Here is an 18,170-nt window from a genome sequence, read left to right as displayed (position 1 = left end):
GTTGGATCCCTCAGTGAAGGGAAAAAGTGAGCGGCAATGCAAATGCTCCTCTGATACCCGGCAGCAGCTGTATCAGGGGTGTGGGGCAGGGGGATGCAATCACACACCCAGTAATGCATATCAAGCCACTTTGGTCCAGTGGCAGACAGGGATGGAGAGCAGCCAGTCGCGGAGTGGGGCAGGCTGCTGCTCCGGAAGGGCTGTTGTAGGAGGTGTCCGTGGAGGAGGGCGGGTGATGGGAGCAGGGGCGGCTCTATGTATTTTGCTGCCCCAAGCACGGCAGTCAGGTGGCTTTCGGTGGCGTGCCTGCGGGAGGTCCGCTGGTAACGCGGATTCGGCGACATGCCTGCGGGAGGTCCGCCGGTCCCGCGGCTTCAGCGTACCCGCTACCGAAGCCGCGGGACCGGCGGACCTCCCACAGGCATGCCACCGAACGCAGCCTGACTGCCGCCCTCACGGCGACCGGCAGGCCGCCCCCCGCAGCTTGCCGCCCCCCGCAGCTTGCCGCCCCAGGCACGCGCTTGGTGCGCTGGTGCCTGGAGCCGCCCCTGGATGGGAGCGGGAGCAGATTTCCAGATTGACGCAGAGAGGGAGGGCAGGCGTGCTAGTTCCTGGCTGCAGTGGGACGTCGCCAATATTCTGGGCATTCTGCCTTTCTAGGGCTGGACTGTTCTGCTGCCCCTAACGACCAGGAGGAATAAGGAATCCGGACATAATCCCCAATTTGCATCTTCTGCTTTAACCAAAGGACAAAAGTCCATGCTGGATCAGCCAGTAGAGGGCAGTAGCACCTCACCAAGAACATCCTAGCACAGTCTACTGGTGGATGGGTTCTCTTCCAAGCCATGTGAAATTGGTAAGCCAGGAATGCAATAGGCCCAGTTCTCTTCTCCCACGGCTGTAAGTCAGGATTGACCCTACTGGAAATCAAAGGAGCTGAATCTGTGTGAAAACCGACAGAGAAGCAATGGGCCCAATGCACTTACTCTTTAGATCTGCACCGGGGTATAGAAGAAGATGCTTTTGGAAGAGTTTATCCAAAGTGGATCTTGCACTGCCGTTCGGACTGCGACGGCGTTAGATAGCTCTTAAATTAAATAGCTCGTTCGGACGCACGCTGGCTCACAAACAGCTGTGTGAGAAAAATGCTGCGTGTTTAATTCTGCCCTTTCTTCTCCTCCACTGAGATCTTTTAAAAAACTGATTGTACCCTAGGTTCCCTCATAGTCTTTACCTCGACCTGCACCACAGGTGAAAGCTACAAACTGCTTTGTCTTCACTAGGATATTGTATCTTAATAACAGTCATGTTGTGTCCGACCAATGGTCCATGTAGCCCAGTATCCTGTCTCTGACCCAGACCTTCGGGGGCAGTGTATAGAACAAACAGGGCAATTTTGGAAAGATCCACCACTGTCTTCCTCTCCCATCTTCTGGCAGTCAGAAGCTAAGGGGCATCCTTGACCAGTTGCCTAGTCCTAATTGCTGGACCTTTCCTAGTGGTGTCGTGATATTTTTCTTATTTTCTATCCCTTTCCTAATCGTGAATCCTAACATTCTGTTCGCGTTTTGATGGCTGCTGTGCATTGCGCTGAAGTTTTCAGAGAACTAGCCACAGTGACTAAGATTTCTTTCTTGAATGGTAACAGATAATTAAGTGATCATGTTAGCCACCGCAGGGTAAGAACACACACGTTGTTTTGCCCTCGCAAAGAGATTTTACAAGGAGCTTAAGGGTATGACTACAGAATACACTACGCCCAGACTCTGACTCAGTATCTATTGCCCTGCCATAAGAAGAGTTCACTTTGTATGTAAACACTATATGCCCCGTGCATCTGTGAACTCTCAGACTTCACATAACACAGCACGCTGGTCAACTTCCAGTTGGTCAGAACTTTATTATCCAGTCAGGTGTTTTCTCCAAACTCAGGCCGTCTGGCCATTGATGTGCTCTGTGAGAAATATTACCGTGCCTGGTCTGAAAGTTGAATGGTTGGAGTGGAAGTGATGAAAAGTTACTTTTCACCCTCCAAACGGAAAAAGCTACAGCCCTGCAGGCCGCTTGCCTTCTTGTAAGACAATAAGGTGTGGTTGTGAGGAGGCCCCTGTGCTTAAGTACTCAAAGAACTTCTTTAAAGCAGTGGCTCTCAACTTTTCCAGACGACTGTACCCCTTTCAGGAGTCTGATTTGTCTTGTGTACCCCAAGTTTCACCTCACTTAACTAGTTGCTTACAAAATCAGGCCTAAAATGCAAGTGTCACAGCACACTACTACTGAAAAAATTGCTGACTTTCTCATTTTTACCCTATAATTCTAAAATAAATCAACTGGAATATAAATATTGTACTTACATTTCAGTGTATAGCATATAGAGCAGTATGAACAAGTCATTGTATGACATTTTAGTTTGTACCGACTTTGCTAGTGCTTTTTATGTAGCCTGTTGTAAAATTAGGCAAATAGCTAGATGAGTTGATGTACCCCCGGAAGACTTTTGCGTATCCCCAGGGATCCACATACCCCTGGCTGAGAACCACTGCCTTAAATGACAAACCAACCAAAAAACAAACAAACCATCTTACGTAGAAAAGTGCAGCCCCCCCAGTGAATGCGTAGAGGAGCGAGCCCGAGAAGACCGGTTCAGATTTCACTACTCTCCCTAACTTGTAGCTTTTGCTTTCTGTAGCAGAAGTGGGGCCCGTACTTAAAGCTGGAGTTGGCTTTTTTCAACAAAATATGTAGTTTCATCAGCGCTGAACCGGGGAGGAGGGAGAGAAGACCCTGTAGCCCAGTGGTTAGGGCACGGGCTTGGAATGTGGGAGACCCAGGTTTACACCCTGAATCAGAGTGAGCTGAGATTAAACCAGTCTGCTTTGAATGAGGCCGAACAGAGACTTGTCTTCTGCATCCCAGCTCAATGCCCTCCCCACTGCCTGCCTGCCTTCAAAATCTTGAAAGTTGCCGTGCGAGGGAATTGTCATCCTCCAGTCAGCTGTAGTTAAGGCACAGAACTGGGACACTAGACTATTCTGTTCCTGGCTCTGCTACAGTCTTCCTATGTGACCTAGGCCACGTCACTTAACCGTTCTGTGCCTCAGTTTCCCCATCTGTAAAATGGGGCTGATAATACTTCTCTACCCCACAGATGAGGATAAATACATGGTGATTGGGGGCCTTATAGGTACCTAGGTAGCTATAATAAATTAGGTGACACACACATTTTTAAGGTCCTATATTTGATGAGTGGCAAGAAACAGCGGTGGGGATTACAGTCCCAGCAAACTGTCCGACTCGTGCGGCAGAGGAGGGGATGGGGTAGCTAGCGATTTCACATGCAGGTTAGTAAGGGGTTTCTTTAGAAAGTATTGTTTTTATTGACGTTACAAATTCAGTGGTGGGTGAAGTGAACCCCAGGAAACTGTAGGTCACATTCAGCTTTAGTTCCCTCCTCTTGAAAAAAGCAGTGAGCTTTATTTCACCCCCGCTGCTCAGGGGATCATGTTCCACCACTTGAAGGAGAAGGGTTTCCTGCGGACGTTGGTGCCGCAATGGACCTCCCCTAATAGGGTGTGGTAGGTGAAAAAGTCATTGATGAAGGTGCAGGTCAGGCCCAGCGGCTCCAGCAGTGAGCGAACGTTCTCTTCCAGGCAGCACTGCCCGTCAACGATCGGCCCAAACGGCTTCGGGATGCCCAGGTGTTTCCCCAAGACGATCATGTTCACCTGCAGCCAGGAGAGGAAGGACAGGATGGGAGCACTGAATATACTAACAACAGCCAGACGCATTCCTTTAAGGATTTCACTGCAGTGTCTTCTGCATAACTCCAGTGTGATGCCAAGAAAGAGATTGCATAGCCCAGTGCGGGGGATACAGTGAGGACTCAGCCTAGAAACTACAGAGTGCAGATGGACTCCCGGCACAAAACTCAGCTGCAGATCCAGATTCCAGACACCCCAAAGTTTGGCATAAACCCCTCTGCTACTGAGATTTTTTTTTAACAAGGCGTAGTAAATTGACTTCTTGTTATACAGACCCTGGCAGGCAGTGCACTGATGAGTCCCACCCAGAATTTGGGGGTTGCTGAATATTTCTGAGCTGAGGATGTCTAAGTCGGGCCAAAGCTTAATGCTGAAATTCTCATAGGCACTAGCTCCCTCTCCTGTTTGTGACTGGGAGAACACTTCCCTTCCCATGCGTACTTGTGTACGGCAGGAGAGAGGGTCCATGCCACCGCCCAACATCCCCGTGGCACCTAGAGCAATTGCCCTCCTGGACAAGGACAATAGGGAAATCAAGGTAGCTGAGCCATTCCTAAATACAATCTAGCAGCTGGAAATGGGAAGGAGCCAGAAACATGTGATCAGTGTTCCATTCTGTGCATCTGATGAAGTGGGCTGGAGCCCACGAAAGCTTATGCTCAAATAAATGTGTTAGTCTCTAAGGTGCCACAAGTCCTCCTGTTCTGAGTGTAATTTCTACAGTTCCTAACTGATTGATAAAAGAGTTTTGAGTCACATGGCCTTGCCTGAGCCAATTGGATTGTGTTTAGCCATCAAGTAGCAGAGATGGTCTCCATTCTTATAGAAAATATTGTACAGTTAATGGAAAGCGACTCCCACGGGTGTCCCTGGCCTTGCTGCAACCAGGGTTAGCTAGTCTCTACTGAGGTCTCCTTGGCTATGCCTACGCTGCAATAAAAACCCATAGCGCCGAGTCTCAGAGCCTGAGTCAGCTGACTCGGGCTGCAACTAGCAGTGTAGATGTTTGGGCTTGGGCAGGAGCCTGGGCTCTGAGACTCTCCCGCCTCGCAGGGGTTCAAGCCCAAATGTCTACCCTGCTATTTTATAGCCCGGTAGCCTGAACCACGTATGCCCAAGTCCGCTGACCCAGGTCAGCCACGGCCCTTATTGCAGCGTAAATGTACCTTCCGGGTGTGACCGTGCAAGAGCTGGAGGTGGAATTTCCAGCCTGCAGAGACGTACCCACGCTAGCGCGGATAGAGCTAGTGCACTAAAAATAGAAGCGTTGCTGAAATCCAAGGCACGTGTTCGGGGTGGCTGCCCCGTCCTGCTTCTATTTTTAGCAGGCTGGCTCGATCAGAACTAGCGTGGGTATGTCCTTCTAGCTCCAGCGTGGACGGCCCCAGCATGGCAGAAGAGAATGATTTTGCTGCTCTGCATAGACAGGAGGCAACGCTTCTTAGGCAAACTCGAATGCACCGTTTCAGGATCCACTTTTATTTTCAGCTGTTTTTCCATTATGAATCACCGATTATCATGGCGGTGCCTGGGGGCCAAGAGCAGGACCCCACTGTGCTGGGCGCTGTCTGAACACAGCCCCTACTCTGATGCACTCCTGACAAAGGGCCCGACCTGAAGTCAATGGAAAGGTTCCCGGTGACTTTAAATGAGCTTTGGAGTGGGCCCAGAAGACAGCCGGGCACCTAAACGAGGCAGCGTTGTCTAGTGGAAAAAGCAACTATACTGAGACTCAGGAGACCTGGCTTCTCTTCCCAGTTCCACCCCTCGCTTCCTTGGTGACCCTGAGCAAGTTTCTTCCCTACTCTGTGTCTTCCTTTTCCCCATCTGTAAAGTGGGTGTAATGATACTGGCCTCCTTTGTAAAGTGCTTTGCGATCTCCTGATGAAACGCACTAGGTATTGTTAATTAAAGCACCATTGCCAACCCTAAAATGAGTCAGCACATGGACCCCCCTCCCCCCAAAAAACCCCAAATCCCATCACACTGGCTTAAAAATCATGCAGTTTTTTTAAATAAAAACTGTTGACTTTTTTTGGATTTGCCTCTGTCTTCCAAGCCATTAGGAGACTTCACATGTTCAGCTTTCCTTCACAACCATGAGGGTTACGAAGTGAAAAAGCAGAGATTCTCATGCAGTCACTTGACTCCAGTGGTTGGCGCTTTAAGGAAAAACAGCTGCCCCAGAAGAGACCATGCTACTCGCGGTAAAATCGTGAGTCGGCAACAATGATCCCAATAAAATTGCAAGAGCTGACAACGCTGTGAAGGAGGCTGGACTCTGAATGGGCTGTCCGAGGAGGAGGCGGCCTTGTAATGAAGGTTAGCCTTGTACTCAGCAAGGTTTGAATGTTTTCAGCGAAACCCAGTCCCCGGAGAAGAATCCAGTAGAACTGGATGAAATTTTTCAGGTGAAACTGGTTTTTTGGTGAAAAATGTAGATTTGGTAACACTGAAATTTTTGTGAATTCTGGTTGGTTTGGCCAAATTGGAGAAACAAAACAAAAGTCTGCAGAAACTCTGTGTTTTGTTTTGACATTTTTTAAATGTTTTGATTTTTTCACTTCAAAGTGACTTTTTGTTGCAAGATTTCCTTTAGTTTTGCGTTTTTAAATCAGAACTATTTAAAAATAGTCTAAAATGAAACATTTCAGCTGAGCCAAAACCTATTTAAGCCCCAGAAATGCAAGAAAACGGAAGAGGCCCTTATTCCCACGACTCTTACCATGTCTGGGAAGAAAGCACTGGCTTCCTTGTCGATTACCGTGAAGAGCTGGGGGAGGTCGATTATGTCTTTCTCGCTCAGGCCCAGCTCCCGTTTCAGGATGTCTCTGTTCCAGTCGATGCAGCTCTGGGGTGGAAGGACAAGGTCACAAAACTGTTCCTGCTACAGGCAGCCCTGAGAGGAGCTGACTGGAGAGGCAGCGTTTTTGCTGACTGTTCAGTAAGAGATGACGTGGGATGGAAGTAAATTGGGAATCGAAATGGAGGAAGAACCTCGCCTGGAGGGACGGTTGTGGCGGCATGTGAAACCCAAAACCCAGCCATGAACCCAACTCTCCTTGCTAGGGCCTCATATCAGATCGGAGATAAATCGAGGCAGTCTTCCCTGGCTACTTCACTGGTTCTCCGGCTCCACCGTGAATCTGGACACACTCGGCGCTTCCCATGCTCTCTCTCACCTGTCCCGAGGGTTGCAGTGCAGTAGCCTTGACCTGCTCATTGTCAAACACAGCCATTTCTGCTACTTTGGCCACAAAGCCACCTCCTCTTCCCTTCATAAATGACCCATTTTTTACTCAGTACTTCATCCCCTTTGAGCTAGATCATGGCCCGTTGTGAGTAAAAACGGGACAGTCTGAGTGCAAGAATCTCAAAAAAGTCAGATTTTCTTAGCAGTGGCAAAATCCCATTTTCAACGTGGCTGCGTGTATTTTGAGCAGCCCCCTTACAGCAGCCTCTCTAGGCCACATCTCCAGTCTGTCACGAACTGCTTCCAACCAGGCATTTTCAGTAAGGTTCTCACATGCAACAGTGATCGGTTCTTACACCGGCACCTAGATGGACAGAAGGGTCAATCGGGTTACCGGAGTCCTGCATCCAATATTGCTGAGTTATTGCTCTGTCTCCTGTCCCTACCTGAACATAGTCGTTCTCCCTCCTCAGGTTTTCATTGGCCAGAATCTCATCTATTGTTGTTGTGGTGACTGTCTCTAACTCTGCAAGAAGAAAGAAATTTAACAGATGAATGAAAATTCATGCGCTAAGCAGGGATGTACATGTAACCCACGTGCATCTGTAGATAGATCTAAGAGCCTCGTATCAGCTGGTCAGAAAATGGTTTCTTTTTCCCAGGGGAAGTTGTGACAAAGTGTCATTTATGTCAAAATTTTTGACGTGGAAAATTTGAATACCAAAAAATTAAAACTCAAAAAATATATGCTGCTGTCCTGCCTCATGGTGGTTGTAATTCAGGTGCCTCAAACTCTCATTCTCCTCAACTGATTAGGTACCTTGGAAGGACTACATGTCCCATGATGCACTACGGTCTCCCCTCTTGGAGAGGGGAGGCAGTGCATCATGGGAACCCCTGGCCATGGTGTAGCCTGGGAGATGTAGTTTATTCCAGGAGCCTAGTCTAAGAGAAGATTTGGACATGAGGCACCACACAGCACAACCAAATAGAAATTTTACCTTTTTCTGGGGGCATAGGGGGGAATGAAAAATCAAAGTTTTCCGTGGATAAACTTTTTCCTCAACAAAATTTCTTGTAATTGAAGACTTTCTGTTAAAACAGTTTTGACAGGAAGTTTTTGAGGAGCTCTTTGCTGAGCTGTCCTGTGCCCGAAGAACAGCTTGTTGAGGCAGGTCTGTTCACCACAGGCGGAAACTTCCGGATGGTTTGTTCTAATGTGTGAAGTGGTGCGGGAGAGGAAATAAAGCCGAGCTATCCTACCTTCAAACAGCCTGGCTTCTCCATAGCCCTCTTCCTGCTTCTCTCTGAAGAGCTTGTAACAGGCACTGGGGCTGGCTAAGAGCAGCCGGAAACCCTGTCGAGAGACAAACCAGTTCAGTGACAGATCTTTGCCATTCACTCACATTGCACATACAGACCCTCTGCCCAGGGGGTTCAGTCTACAAGGAGCAGTTGCAATAGTCTGGATCAACAGGTGTGGCACCCACGCTCCTTACACTCTCCCTGGAGCGAGGTAAATTCATCTCGGAAAAGAGGGATCTTGCAGAGGAGAGTTCCACATATTTTTACCTCCCTAAAATGTACAGGGGTCTAGAAAGCACATGGCAGTGCTGGAGCAGACGTGTGCTCTGGGGCCTTGAGGATGGAACTGGAATTCAGGAACTTCAAACGGGACACAGACTTCTTCTTTGGCATTTGAGTAAGTTACAGTTTATGCCTCAGTTTTCTTACTCGTAAGAGTATTTGCCTGCGTAGTTCATAAGCTGTTGTGAGGCTTCAGCACATCGTCGGGCAGATCCTCAGCTGGTGTAAAATCAACAGAGCTCCACTGAGTTAAGCCTGATCTTCTCCAAGGCTTTATAACCACCACCCCTAGCCCCCAAGCAGCCTCTCACACCCCTTCCCCCTGAGTGCTTGTTCAAGGGGAGGGTGAAGCAGAGGCTAAGTCCTTGTTTGCTGGGGCCCAGCTGGGCCCCTGTGTTCACACACGCACTGTGCACATGGACACGTTCTGAATCATGAGGCCGTTGGTCTAGCTCCTACAGCACCATCCCGATGTTGTTACCATCCCAGACACGGTTATGCCTGGTTTGGTGCTAGACACGTTCTAGGGAAACTCGGTCTCATGGAAAAGAAGGGACAGCCGGTCCCAAACGTCTCGCCCAGCACCCGGCACCCGCCTGCCCGGGGCCGGCCCCGGACGTCTCGCCCAGCACCCGGCACCCGCCTGCCCGGGGCCGGCCCCGGACGTCTTCCCCCAGCGCGCGGCACCCGCCTGCCCGGGGCCGGCCCCGGACGTCTTCCCCCAGCGAGCGGTACCTGTCTGCCCGGAGCTGGGACAAAGCTGAGGAATTCATCGACGTGACCCACACACAACCAGTCGACGTAGAGCTCCACGGGGGGCTGCACTTTCTGGGCATAGAGAAAGTCCCTGACGGCCTTTGTCATCCTCCTGCCACCAACCCTAGAGGCCAAAGGGAAGCAAGAGAAGAGCCAGACACATTCTTCAGTTAAGAACAGAATCGGGACGCAAGGTGGACAGGGCCAAATTAAGGCATAAATGTCACAGGCTCATGGCTAGGCCCCCCACCTCCCCGGGAAGTCAGATGAAAGTAAGTTTCTAAGCTCTCACGGCTGCAGAGGAAAGCTTGAAAACATGAGGCGAGTGTAACTCATGCAGGGACGTCTGCCTGAGTTTGCCGAGAACCTGAAACAACTGCTCTGAGAAGAACAGCCCCGTGCATCTCAGTGAGGAGCTAACTCTTGCCCGAGTGTGGCAAGAGGAGAAGAGTGCAGCAGTTCTGGCCTAGTCACATACCCGACAGCTCCTGGGGTAAGGACTGGGGTGGGGCGGGGGAGGTAGTTAGGAGAGGGTTACTCTTTCTCCTGCCTCTGCGGAAGGGCAGGGCAGGCCACCCTCACTTCAAGCAGGGAGCAACACCATGAAATGGAGATGGGACACGGGCCCCCTTGTCATGGGGTGCCTGTGACCCCAGATTCCCTTCATCTAGTACTAAACGCCGATAAACTCTAGATCAGTGGTAGGTGTGTCATTGCTAATCTGACCGCCCCCATGCAAACTGTAAACACTACTTCATGGTTTACGTAATACATTGCCAGGAAGCTGAGGCCAACAACTCGAATCATCCTGAAATGGTCTCAGCTGCACCTTGTCTAATGTGTGCCTAGAATCCGCCTCCATTAGGCCAGGGTTCCTGGTGATGCTGCTTTACTTGCCTGCTTCCGCCAAGGGCTAGCAGCCTGTCTTTTCATTAGCTATGTCTGTGCAGCGGCCAGCACGAGACTTAATCTCTAGGTGTGCCTAATCTTGCCTTAGCGCAGGGGGGTGAACTAGATGACCTCAGAGGTCCCTTTCAGCCCTGCATGTCTATGGTTCTACCACGGTTGTATGCAGTGTTGTTGTAGTCGTGTTGGTCTCCGGCTATTAGAGTGACAAGGCGGGTGAAGTAATGTCTTTGATCTCTTCCTCAAGCTCTGTGTATGGTCGATTGGGCCCTCCAGGTTCTCCCAGCACGTCCTCCTCACCTCAGCAGAAAGGGGCCCCTGCCCCTGTGTATGGTCGAAAGCGTCTCTCTCTCTCACTGGGGAACCCACCAGGACCCTTGGTAAAGTGTTCTCATGGTTAATGACGCTCACTGTTAAAAACGTATCCCTCATTTCCAGTCTGAATGTCTGTGGCAGCCCCAGCACCTACGTTGCAAGGACACACACAAAATCCCTAGGCCAAATATGGAGCAAAGCTCATTGTTTAAGTAAGTGATCCCCCATCTCAATGTGGCCAGATAATAGACTTGTGTCACGGTAGAAGCCTGCACATAATTATTGCTTGACCACACACTGATTAGCTCATCAGATGCTTCTGGGTAGCTTTATTGGATACTAGTTGCAGAACATTAGGCATCAAATAAGGGATGTCCGTTAAAAGGTAGACCCAGTGGTTAAAATACTTGGACGTCCCTGTGGTGCATGGCATGTCATGAGGTACTTCTGTCAGCTTTTTGGGGCAGAGACCAGCTTTTTGTTCTGTTTGTACAGCACCTAGCACATTGGGATCCTGGCCCAAGACTGGGGCTCCTGCATCCTACCACAATGCAAATAATAAATTATAATCCTGATTAGTAGGTGCTCCACCAGTGTAAGACAGTTCTGTGATGAATTAAGCGAAGGACTGCAGCAGTAGGCATGGAGGAATTCGCTAGTTCCTGCCGCCGACTGTCTGCATATGAACGAGCAATTCAGTCGTTAAATATCCGTCTTGCTGTGGGATGGGAGTAGGTTGTACCCCTATCTCTGTGTGTCTATATCCAGAGCTGCCACTTTCCCTACTGCCGTGTTTCCCTTCATCCTCTGCTCCCCTGGCACTGATATTCCACTGGTGCACCTGGAAAGCTGTAGCACTTGTAACTTTGTCTTGTTGCCACAACTACTCCTATTGAGCTCAGCTGGGAGGAGATGCTGGCCTGGTCCCCCTAGGCGCATGCGGTCCCGAACCACGCTCACGCCTCTCACCTGGGGAAGCTGCTGCCAATGAGGATCCTCCCTAGGGGATACTCCTTCCTTCTGACGGTCACTGGAGGGCTGACTTCCAGGTTCCCAAAAGAGTCGAGGCTGGAGACCGTTTCATTATAAGGTTCTCGGGTCACGTAGCCAAAATCGGGGCCCTTCCAGGGAACAAGAGGACAATGAAATTGAGAACAGTGAATTGCGTAACTCAGACAAGGTGAGGCCCAGGCCTTAAATGGGTATGCGGCACAAGATACATTGCACCCTGCTGCGATTGAAGCAGTTAAAGTCGCCGCCTCATGGGGCTGGTGTTGGTGCTAAAAGCTCTGTCTGGAGTGGCCAAATAAAGAGGCACCATGGTCCAGTGGACTGGGTACAGCATGGCAAGTCAAACCTACATTATTCTATTCCCAGCTCTGCCACCAACTCCCTGTAAGACCTTGGTTGAGCCACTTTGTCTCTGTGCCTCAGTTTCCCAATATGTAAAATGAAGGCATGCTCCCCTCACCCTTTGCAAACGACTTGAGGTCTGTGGATGGAAAACCCTACAGAGGCCTACGCTTAGTATTTTGAATACAAGTTAACAGGGCTGCACATCTGGCTGTGAAGAACAGAATCTGAGTCCGTCCTACAGCCCTCCAAGGAGTCAGAATTCCATCGCAGGGGCACGGAGCTGGACGGAAACGAGATTTTCTATTTCACCAAAAATAACACACTTCAACACTTTCTGCTAAACAAAATGACCCCAAAAAGTTTGTTTCGGGTCGATCAAAACATTTTGATAAAATCCCCAACATTTCATGTTGATTTTGACCTTTAACTTTAAACAAAAATTATACACCTCTACCCCGATATAACGCTGTCCTCGGGAGCCAAAAAATCTTACCGCATTATAACTGAAACCGCATTATATCGAACTTGCTTTGATCCGCCGGAGTGCGCAGCCCTGCCCCCCCGGAGCACTGCTTTACCGCGTTGTATCCGAATTCGTGTTATATCGGGGCAGAGGCGTATTTTTTTTTAAAAAATGAATTTAGTCTTGGAAAGTTCTTTCAAAATGAAAAATCGAAATGTTCCATTCTAAAAAACACTCCGTTCCATTTTTTAAATGAAATCTAGTCAAAATCTATGCATTTTGAAAAATGCCTCAATAGCTGGAAAAATGCATTTTCTGTCCACAAAACCCAAAGCCTTTCAACACAAACTTTCCAACGAGTTGGTGTTAAATTGAGTGCTGGCACCGCTAGACAGCGTCACGTACCAAGATGCTCTTAAAAGGGAAGTCCTGCAGCTCTCGGTCCCTGGGCGAGTCGAAGACCACGGGAAACGTTTTATGGGGAGCCTGCACGTAGCCAAACTCCATCTCGTCCTGTTAGAGGGGACAAAGAGAATGGCAAATAAACAGCCAGCCAATACGGGGCTTGAACCAGAACCTGCAGAATTGATTGCTGTCGATTTGGATGGGCTTTGGATCAAGCCCACATGGGATTGCTGTTGTACCACTGCTGAACAGACCCTTTTGCGGCAGCTTAGAGACCAGGCATGTTCTTCGCTTCGTCCCAGTGTGTTCTTGGAGCTTCCTCTTTAGAGTGTTCGCTCCACTCCTCCAGCTTTGAACCTCGCTGGTTTCATCCAGGGACGCTTGTGATGCAGCAGGATGTGTCCGAGCTTTATGACCTGCTTCCCCCACTGCTCTGCACTGAGTGACTGACAGCCGTGTCACAAGGGCACGAAACGCCACCCGGCAGCCGTCAATGACTCCGCCAGGCAGCAGAGATGCAGGGCCCGTGCATTTGGCTTTCCCGCTCCCGGCGGTCTGACCTGGATCCAGCGGTCGTTCCGGTTCTCCACCTCCGGGCAGATGGTCAGCTTGCAGCGGGCTTTCCTGGCGAGTTCGCTCACGGCTTCCACAAAGTCAGCATTGTCGCTCACGCTGGGAATGAAATGGGGGAGGAGAGTGAGGCCTAAACTAGGGGACAGACACACTCTCCCGCCACCCCCAAAGAAAGCCCGTCACTGGGGAGATCCCAGAAGGCCCAGGTCAAACAACAGTGGGGAATGGATTGGGCGACCGTTATTTATCCAACAGGGGATTTAGTACGTTAACGAGGCGCTAATCGGCTTGGTGCCTGGGAGTAGCTGAGCCCCTTTTCTGGGTCTCAAGAGGGAATTTTTCACCCATCAGTCTCACGGCCACCACTTGGGGCTTTTGGCCCAGGTGTTCTTGCCCTCCCATGGCACAAGGGCGTGTTGACGGAAACGGTCCAAGCGGTCCGGTCATGCCTGGAATCAGGGACAGTTGTAAGGTCTCCACAGTCTGACTTCCCCACGCGCCCAAAGAGGCCCATCCTAATATGGGCTGGGTCCCGAGTAGAGGTCTTTGGGGGCAGCCTCTTCCAACCTGGCTTGCTCTTAAATCCCAGTTAGGCCCTGGGGGCTTGATCCAAAGCCCATCGAAGTCAATGGGGCTACGCACGTGTTTGATGTTACGCGTGTGCTGAAGGGCTGCGCTGGACCGGGGGCAGAGGGCTCAGCACCTTGCAGGATCAAGCCCCTGGGTAGAAAACGACCGCTCGGCCCATTTCCCCATGGCAACTGACGCATCCGGGCCTTACCTGCAGACAAAGACCTCCAGAGGCCGCTGAGTGTTGGGGGTCATTATCCAGGGAGCCATGTGGAAAACCACCGTGTCTGTGAAAATCGGGGTCTCGGGAAGATTCTACGGGGGGAAAAAAACCAAGGGGTGATTGACGGATCTTAGTCCAACTTCGAAGTCCTCTTTGGAGGGCAAAGTGATGCCTTTTCTCCGTCCCTTTGCTGCTCCTATGCATTTTGGCCCTTTTCCCACTGTCATTCAAGCCTCTCACGTGGACATTCAGCGCCTCTGCCCAGAAGGAAGGGGAGGCTCAGGCCTGGCTCAAATGGCAGGAGACCTCGATTTAGTTGCTATCCAAAAGCAGTTTCCTCCTGTTAAGTGTTTAGCATCAAAACCCTGGGCTCAGCTCGGGTAGCCCCTCATCCAGCCAGGACATTTTTGCCTTCCCCTACCAGAGTTATGGCCCCCAGCATGGGTCAAACCAACGACCTTTGCTGCTAAAGCCTGCTATCACTTCAGCTAAAGAAGCAACTCCGTTAGTTGGCGGCAGTTGTAGGTAGTTATCCCCTAGTGAACTGGCTACTAGTTGTGGCCACGGCACACACTCTTTGCCAGCGTGTTTCGTTAGTACCGAGGAGGTTGGCACAGAGATCTCCATAGCAACAGTTACGGACCAAGCTGCCCACTGGGAGAGCATACCACTCATTTACCCCGTTGGGCTTTGGAGACAGCGGCCAGCCCTGCTGGTTTTAGGGGCTGTGGGATGTGCTATTCCGATGCTGTTCAGTTTCGATTCCCTCTCCCCAAGCCCTCCAACAAGCCTGTCTAGAAGCAGCTTTTCCTTTGGACGACCCACCAGAGACATCAATTCTGCAAAGGCTAATCCTGCAGGCTAGCAGCCAGCGGCCTGGCACCAGCTGCAGGACTCCAAAGCTGAACCGTTCCATGACTGAAACACCCAGCTCAGAGGATGGGGACATGAGCCCTTCAGTCCCCATGACTGGATCTCCTACACCCACACTGTGCGGTGCTCTGGCCTCCTCCAGTGATGGTCATGCCACGTGCAGTGGCTGACAGGCCTACCTCAGCCATGGCTGAACCTTCGTAGAGATTCAGGCTTTAAGATCCAGCGGGCCGAGGCTTAGCCCTTGCTGCTGCTGCGCCACCGAGGGGTGTGGTGGACAGGCAGCACTCCCGCTAGAGAAGCCGCTCTGCGGCGCTTTTGTTCTCTCCAGCCCAGATAGGCGCAGGCCAAGTGAGCGCAGCGGCTTATTGTACCTCAACCGGGGCATCCAGCAGCGTGACGTGGAAGGCAACCAGCCCTGAGAAGTCAGCATCCGGGAAGGCCAAACCCTCCACATAGAAGGTGTCCTCTTCTTGTCCGCTGGGACGGTCCACTACGTAGGAGAGCTCATCTGACCCCAGCACGTGCTCGTACTGGTGGAGAACGTCATCGCCTACGAATGTAGAGGAGTTTACTGACATGTCGGGGGAACCACACTGAGCACAAGGGAGCGAGCAGAGGTAGCGCGGCTGTTCCCAGCTCCTGGGGATCAAGCTTTCAGACGTGACAGGAAGTGCATTGTTGGACGGTTGGACTAGACCTTGTGTAGGGCCTTGTCTACATGGAGAATTAGCCCCAGCAGTGTAGCTGCACCGGTGCAAACCCCTCATGGAGACAGGCGAAGCCATGATTTGCACCAGTGGACCGAATTCCTCGCGCAGGAGTTAAATCCACCAGTGTAAATTGCAGCCTACACTGGTGCAAATACACCAATGCTAGCAACTGGGGCCAGTTTTCATGATAGAAAAGGCCAGAGGGATTAGACTTAAAGTCTGATGACTTCAATCACATGAGAGGTGCTTTACCGGCCTGGAAGCGGTCTTGCTGGCTCCGCATCAGCCTCTAGTTTGGACTGGAATTTACAAGAGGAAAGGCCGGTGGTTAGAGGTGATGTTACCCAAAGGCCTGAAAACAGCTTCGTAATCTTTTAGAGCAGTGTTTTTCAACCACTGTTCCGCGGCACACTAGTGTGCCGCGAGATGTTGCCTGGTGTGCCGTGGGAAAAAAATATTGCGCACTGAATAAAGTATTTTATAATTTTTCATATTTCTGTTTACTTACTATTTCATAATAAAGTAATTATAAAATACTTTCTTTGTGTTTATTTGATTCCTATTCAAGAGAATTACTTTATATATAGTCAATATAGGCACAGAGTTAAATTTTTTAACATTTTCTAATGGTGGTGTGCCTCGTGATTTTTTTCATGAAACAAGTGTGCCTTTGCCCAAAAAAAGGTTGAAAAACACTGTTTTAGAGCTAGACAGAGAGCATCCAGTCAATGGTAGCCTTGGGATTTCAGGGGTGAATCAGCCCCATCAGCTGCCCAATGTATTGGGTTGGATGAATAGTTTTCCGGTGATGGGTTTGAGAACTGAACATAGAGTGCTGGGTCACGTTATTGAATCTGCTCCTGGACTGGATAACTGAAACAGGAGCCTAGCTCATGCCAAACAGTGGGCCGTGCATTTCAGCTCTGAATTCATGACACTTTCAGGATGGGTGAAGCATTTCAAAGCCCCCCAGGAGTCACTGAATGTTCACAATGAATAGTCTGACCCTATGAACAGCAGCAGGACAGATTGGAGGGGTTTATTCACCATTTATTTCCCAACCTGCTGTCTCCCCCCCACCCCATTATTACAGCAGAACCCAGGGGCAGCCCCAGTTTTGATCATTTTATCCATTTACACAGCCCGGGGTGCAGTCGCACCTAGGAACTTACTGACTATATTTAAGAGGCATCACCCAAACTGAGCTGGGCCATCTCCTTTTAACTCCACAGCTCAGTTTGGGGCTGACCAGGAAGGAGACAGAGCTCTACCTCCCTCCCCCCCCCCCAGTGGTGAGGGAAGCCTGGTTAGAGCCAGGAGTCTGGGACAGCTTGTGGACAGGACGACTGGACCCAGGGAGTCCGGTTTGAACACAGGCCCTAAATAGAAAGGTCGGGTGCCAAAGCCTCATCGGCCAACCCTATGTTGACTTCTTGCTTTTCTCTTACTTTGGGGACTTGTATAAGTAGGGGCATTGGCAGCAGATCGAGGGACGTGATCATTCCCCTCTATTGGACATTGGTGAGGCCTCATCTGGAGTACTGTGTCCAGTTTTGGGCCCCACACTACAAGAAGGATGTGGAAAGATTGGAGAGAGTCCAGCGGAGGGCAACAAAAATGATTAGGGGGCTGGAGCACATGACTTATGAGGAGAGGCTGAGGGAACTGGGATTGTTCAGTCTGCAGAAGAGAAGAATGAGGGGGGATTTGATAGCTGCTTTCAACTACCTGAAAGGGGGTTCCAAAGAGGATGGATCTAGACTGTTCTCAGTGGTACCTGATGACAGAACAAGGAGTAATGGTCACAAGTTGCAGTGGGGGAGGTCTAGGTTGGATATTAGGAAAAACTTTTTCACTAGGAGGGTGGTGAAGCACTGGAATGGGTTACCTAGGGAGGTGGTGGAATCTCCTTCCTTAGAGGTTTTTAAGGTCAGGCTTGACAAAGCCCTGGCTGGGATGATTTAGTTGGGAATTGGTCCTGCTTTGAGCAGGGGGTTGGACTAGATGACCTCCTGAGGTCCCTTCCAACCCTGAGATTCTATGATTCTATGATTTCAGTACCTAGGTCCTGACACCACCCCTACTAGTGTGCCAGATGCCCCACAACTGAGGCAAGTGCCGCAGGTGATTCAGCTGCCAAGTCTCTATGTGTACCTAGAAGGGGCGGGACTCAAGCCTTCCTTAGCCAGCTGGCTAAAGCACCATTGCATCAGACCCCACAAGAGGGGGTGACCGACACTTGGCGATCCCAGGGCAGGGCCACAAAGGGGCTTTGCGCAGGCAAGTCCTGGCAAAGGATCCTACCAGTCAGTTCTGGTTTGGAATTCGTTTGACCTCCATTCGGCTCTGTAAGCCAGCTTGGAAAGGTTCGATTTTTATGGGTAAGTGTCGATTTCAGCGTACACATGCAAACCAACCACTAAATATTTTCACCGACAATAACTGAAATTTACAGATTGGCAAAGTGAGAAAAATG

The 18,170-nt window shown here is 50.3% G+C and overlaps 1 protein-coding gene across 1 annotated transcript in view; it reads right to left on the bottom strand.

Annotated features, from left to right (window-relative positions):
- Positions 1 to 3,491: 3,491 nt before the first annotated feature.
- LOC135893496 (protein-arginine deiminase type-3-like) overlaps positions 3,492 to 18,170 on the bottom strand; it is a 36,150-nt gene continuing 21,471 nt past the window's right edge. Inside the window, exons 7-16 of the mRNA XM_065421327.1 lie at positions 15,356 to 15,534; positions 14,097 to 14,200; positions 13,303 to 13,414; positions 12,743 to 12,850; positions 11,488 to 11,639; positions 9,277 to 9,421; positions 8,218 to 8,311; positions 7,401 to 7,480; positions 6,487 to 6,612; positions 3,492 to 3,725 (exon numbers count right to left, since the gene is read on the bottom strand). Coding sequence (XP_065277399.1) covers positions 3,492 to 3,725; positions 6,487 to 6,612; positions 7,401 to 7,480; positions 8,218 to 8,311; positions 9,277 to 9,421; positions 11,488 to 11,639; positions 12,743 to 12,850; positions 13,303 to 13,414; positions 14,097 to 14,200; positions 15,356 to 15,534 — 1,334 coding nt within the window. The remainder of the gene's footprint in view (positions 3,726 to 6,486; positions 6,613 to 7,400; positions 7,481 to 8,217; positions 8,312 to 9,276; positions 9,422 to 11,487; positions 11,640 to 12,742; positions 12,851 to 13,302; positions 13,415 to 14,096; positions 14,201 to 15,355; positions 15,535 to 18,170) is intronic.

The sequence above is a fragment of the Emys orbicularis genome, chromosome 22, assembly GCF_028017835.1.
Source record: "Emys orbicularis isolate rEmyOrb1 chromosome 22, rEmyOrb1.hap1, whole genome shotgun sequence".
NCBI classification, from domain to species: Eukaryota; Metazoa; Chordata; order Testudines; family Emydidae; genus Emys; species Emys orbicularis.
The sequence above is the reverse complement of the archived record's forward strand: the minus strand, read 5'-3'. Positions and strand labels throughout refer to the sequence as shown.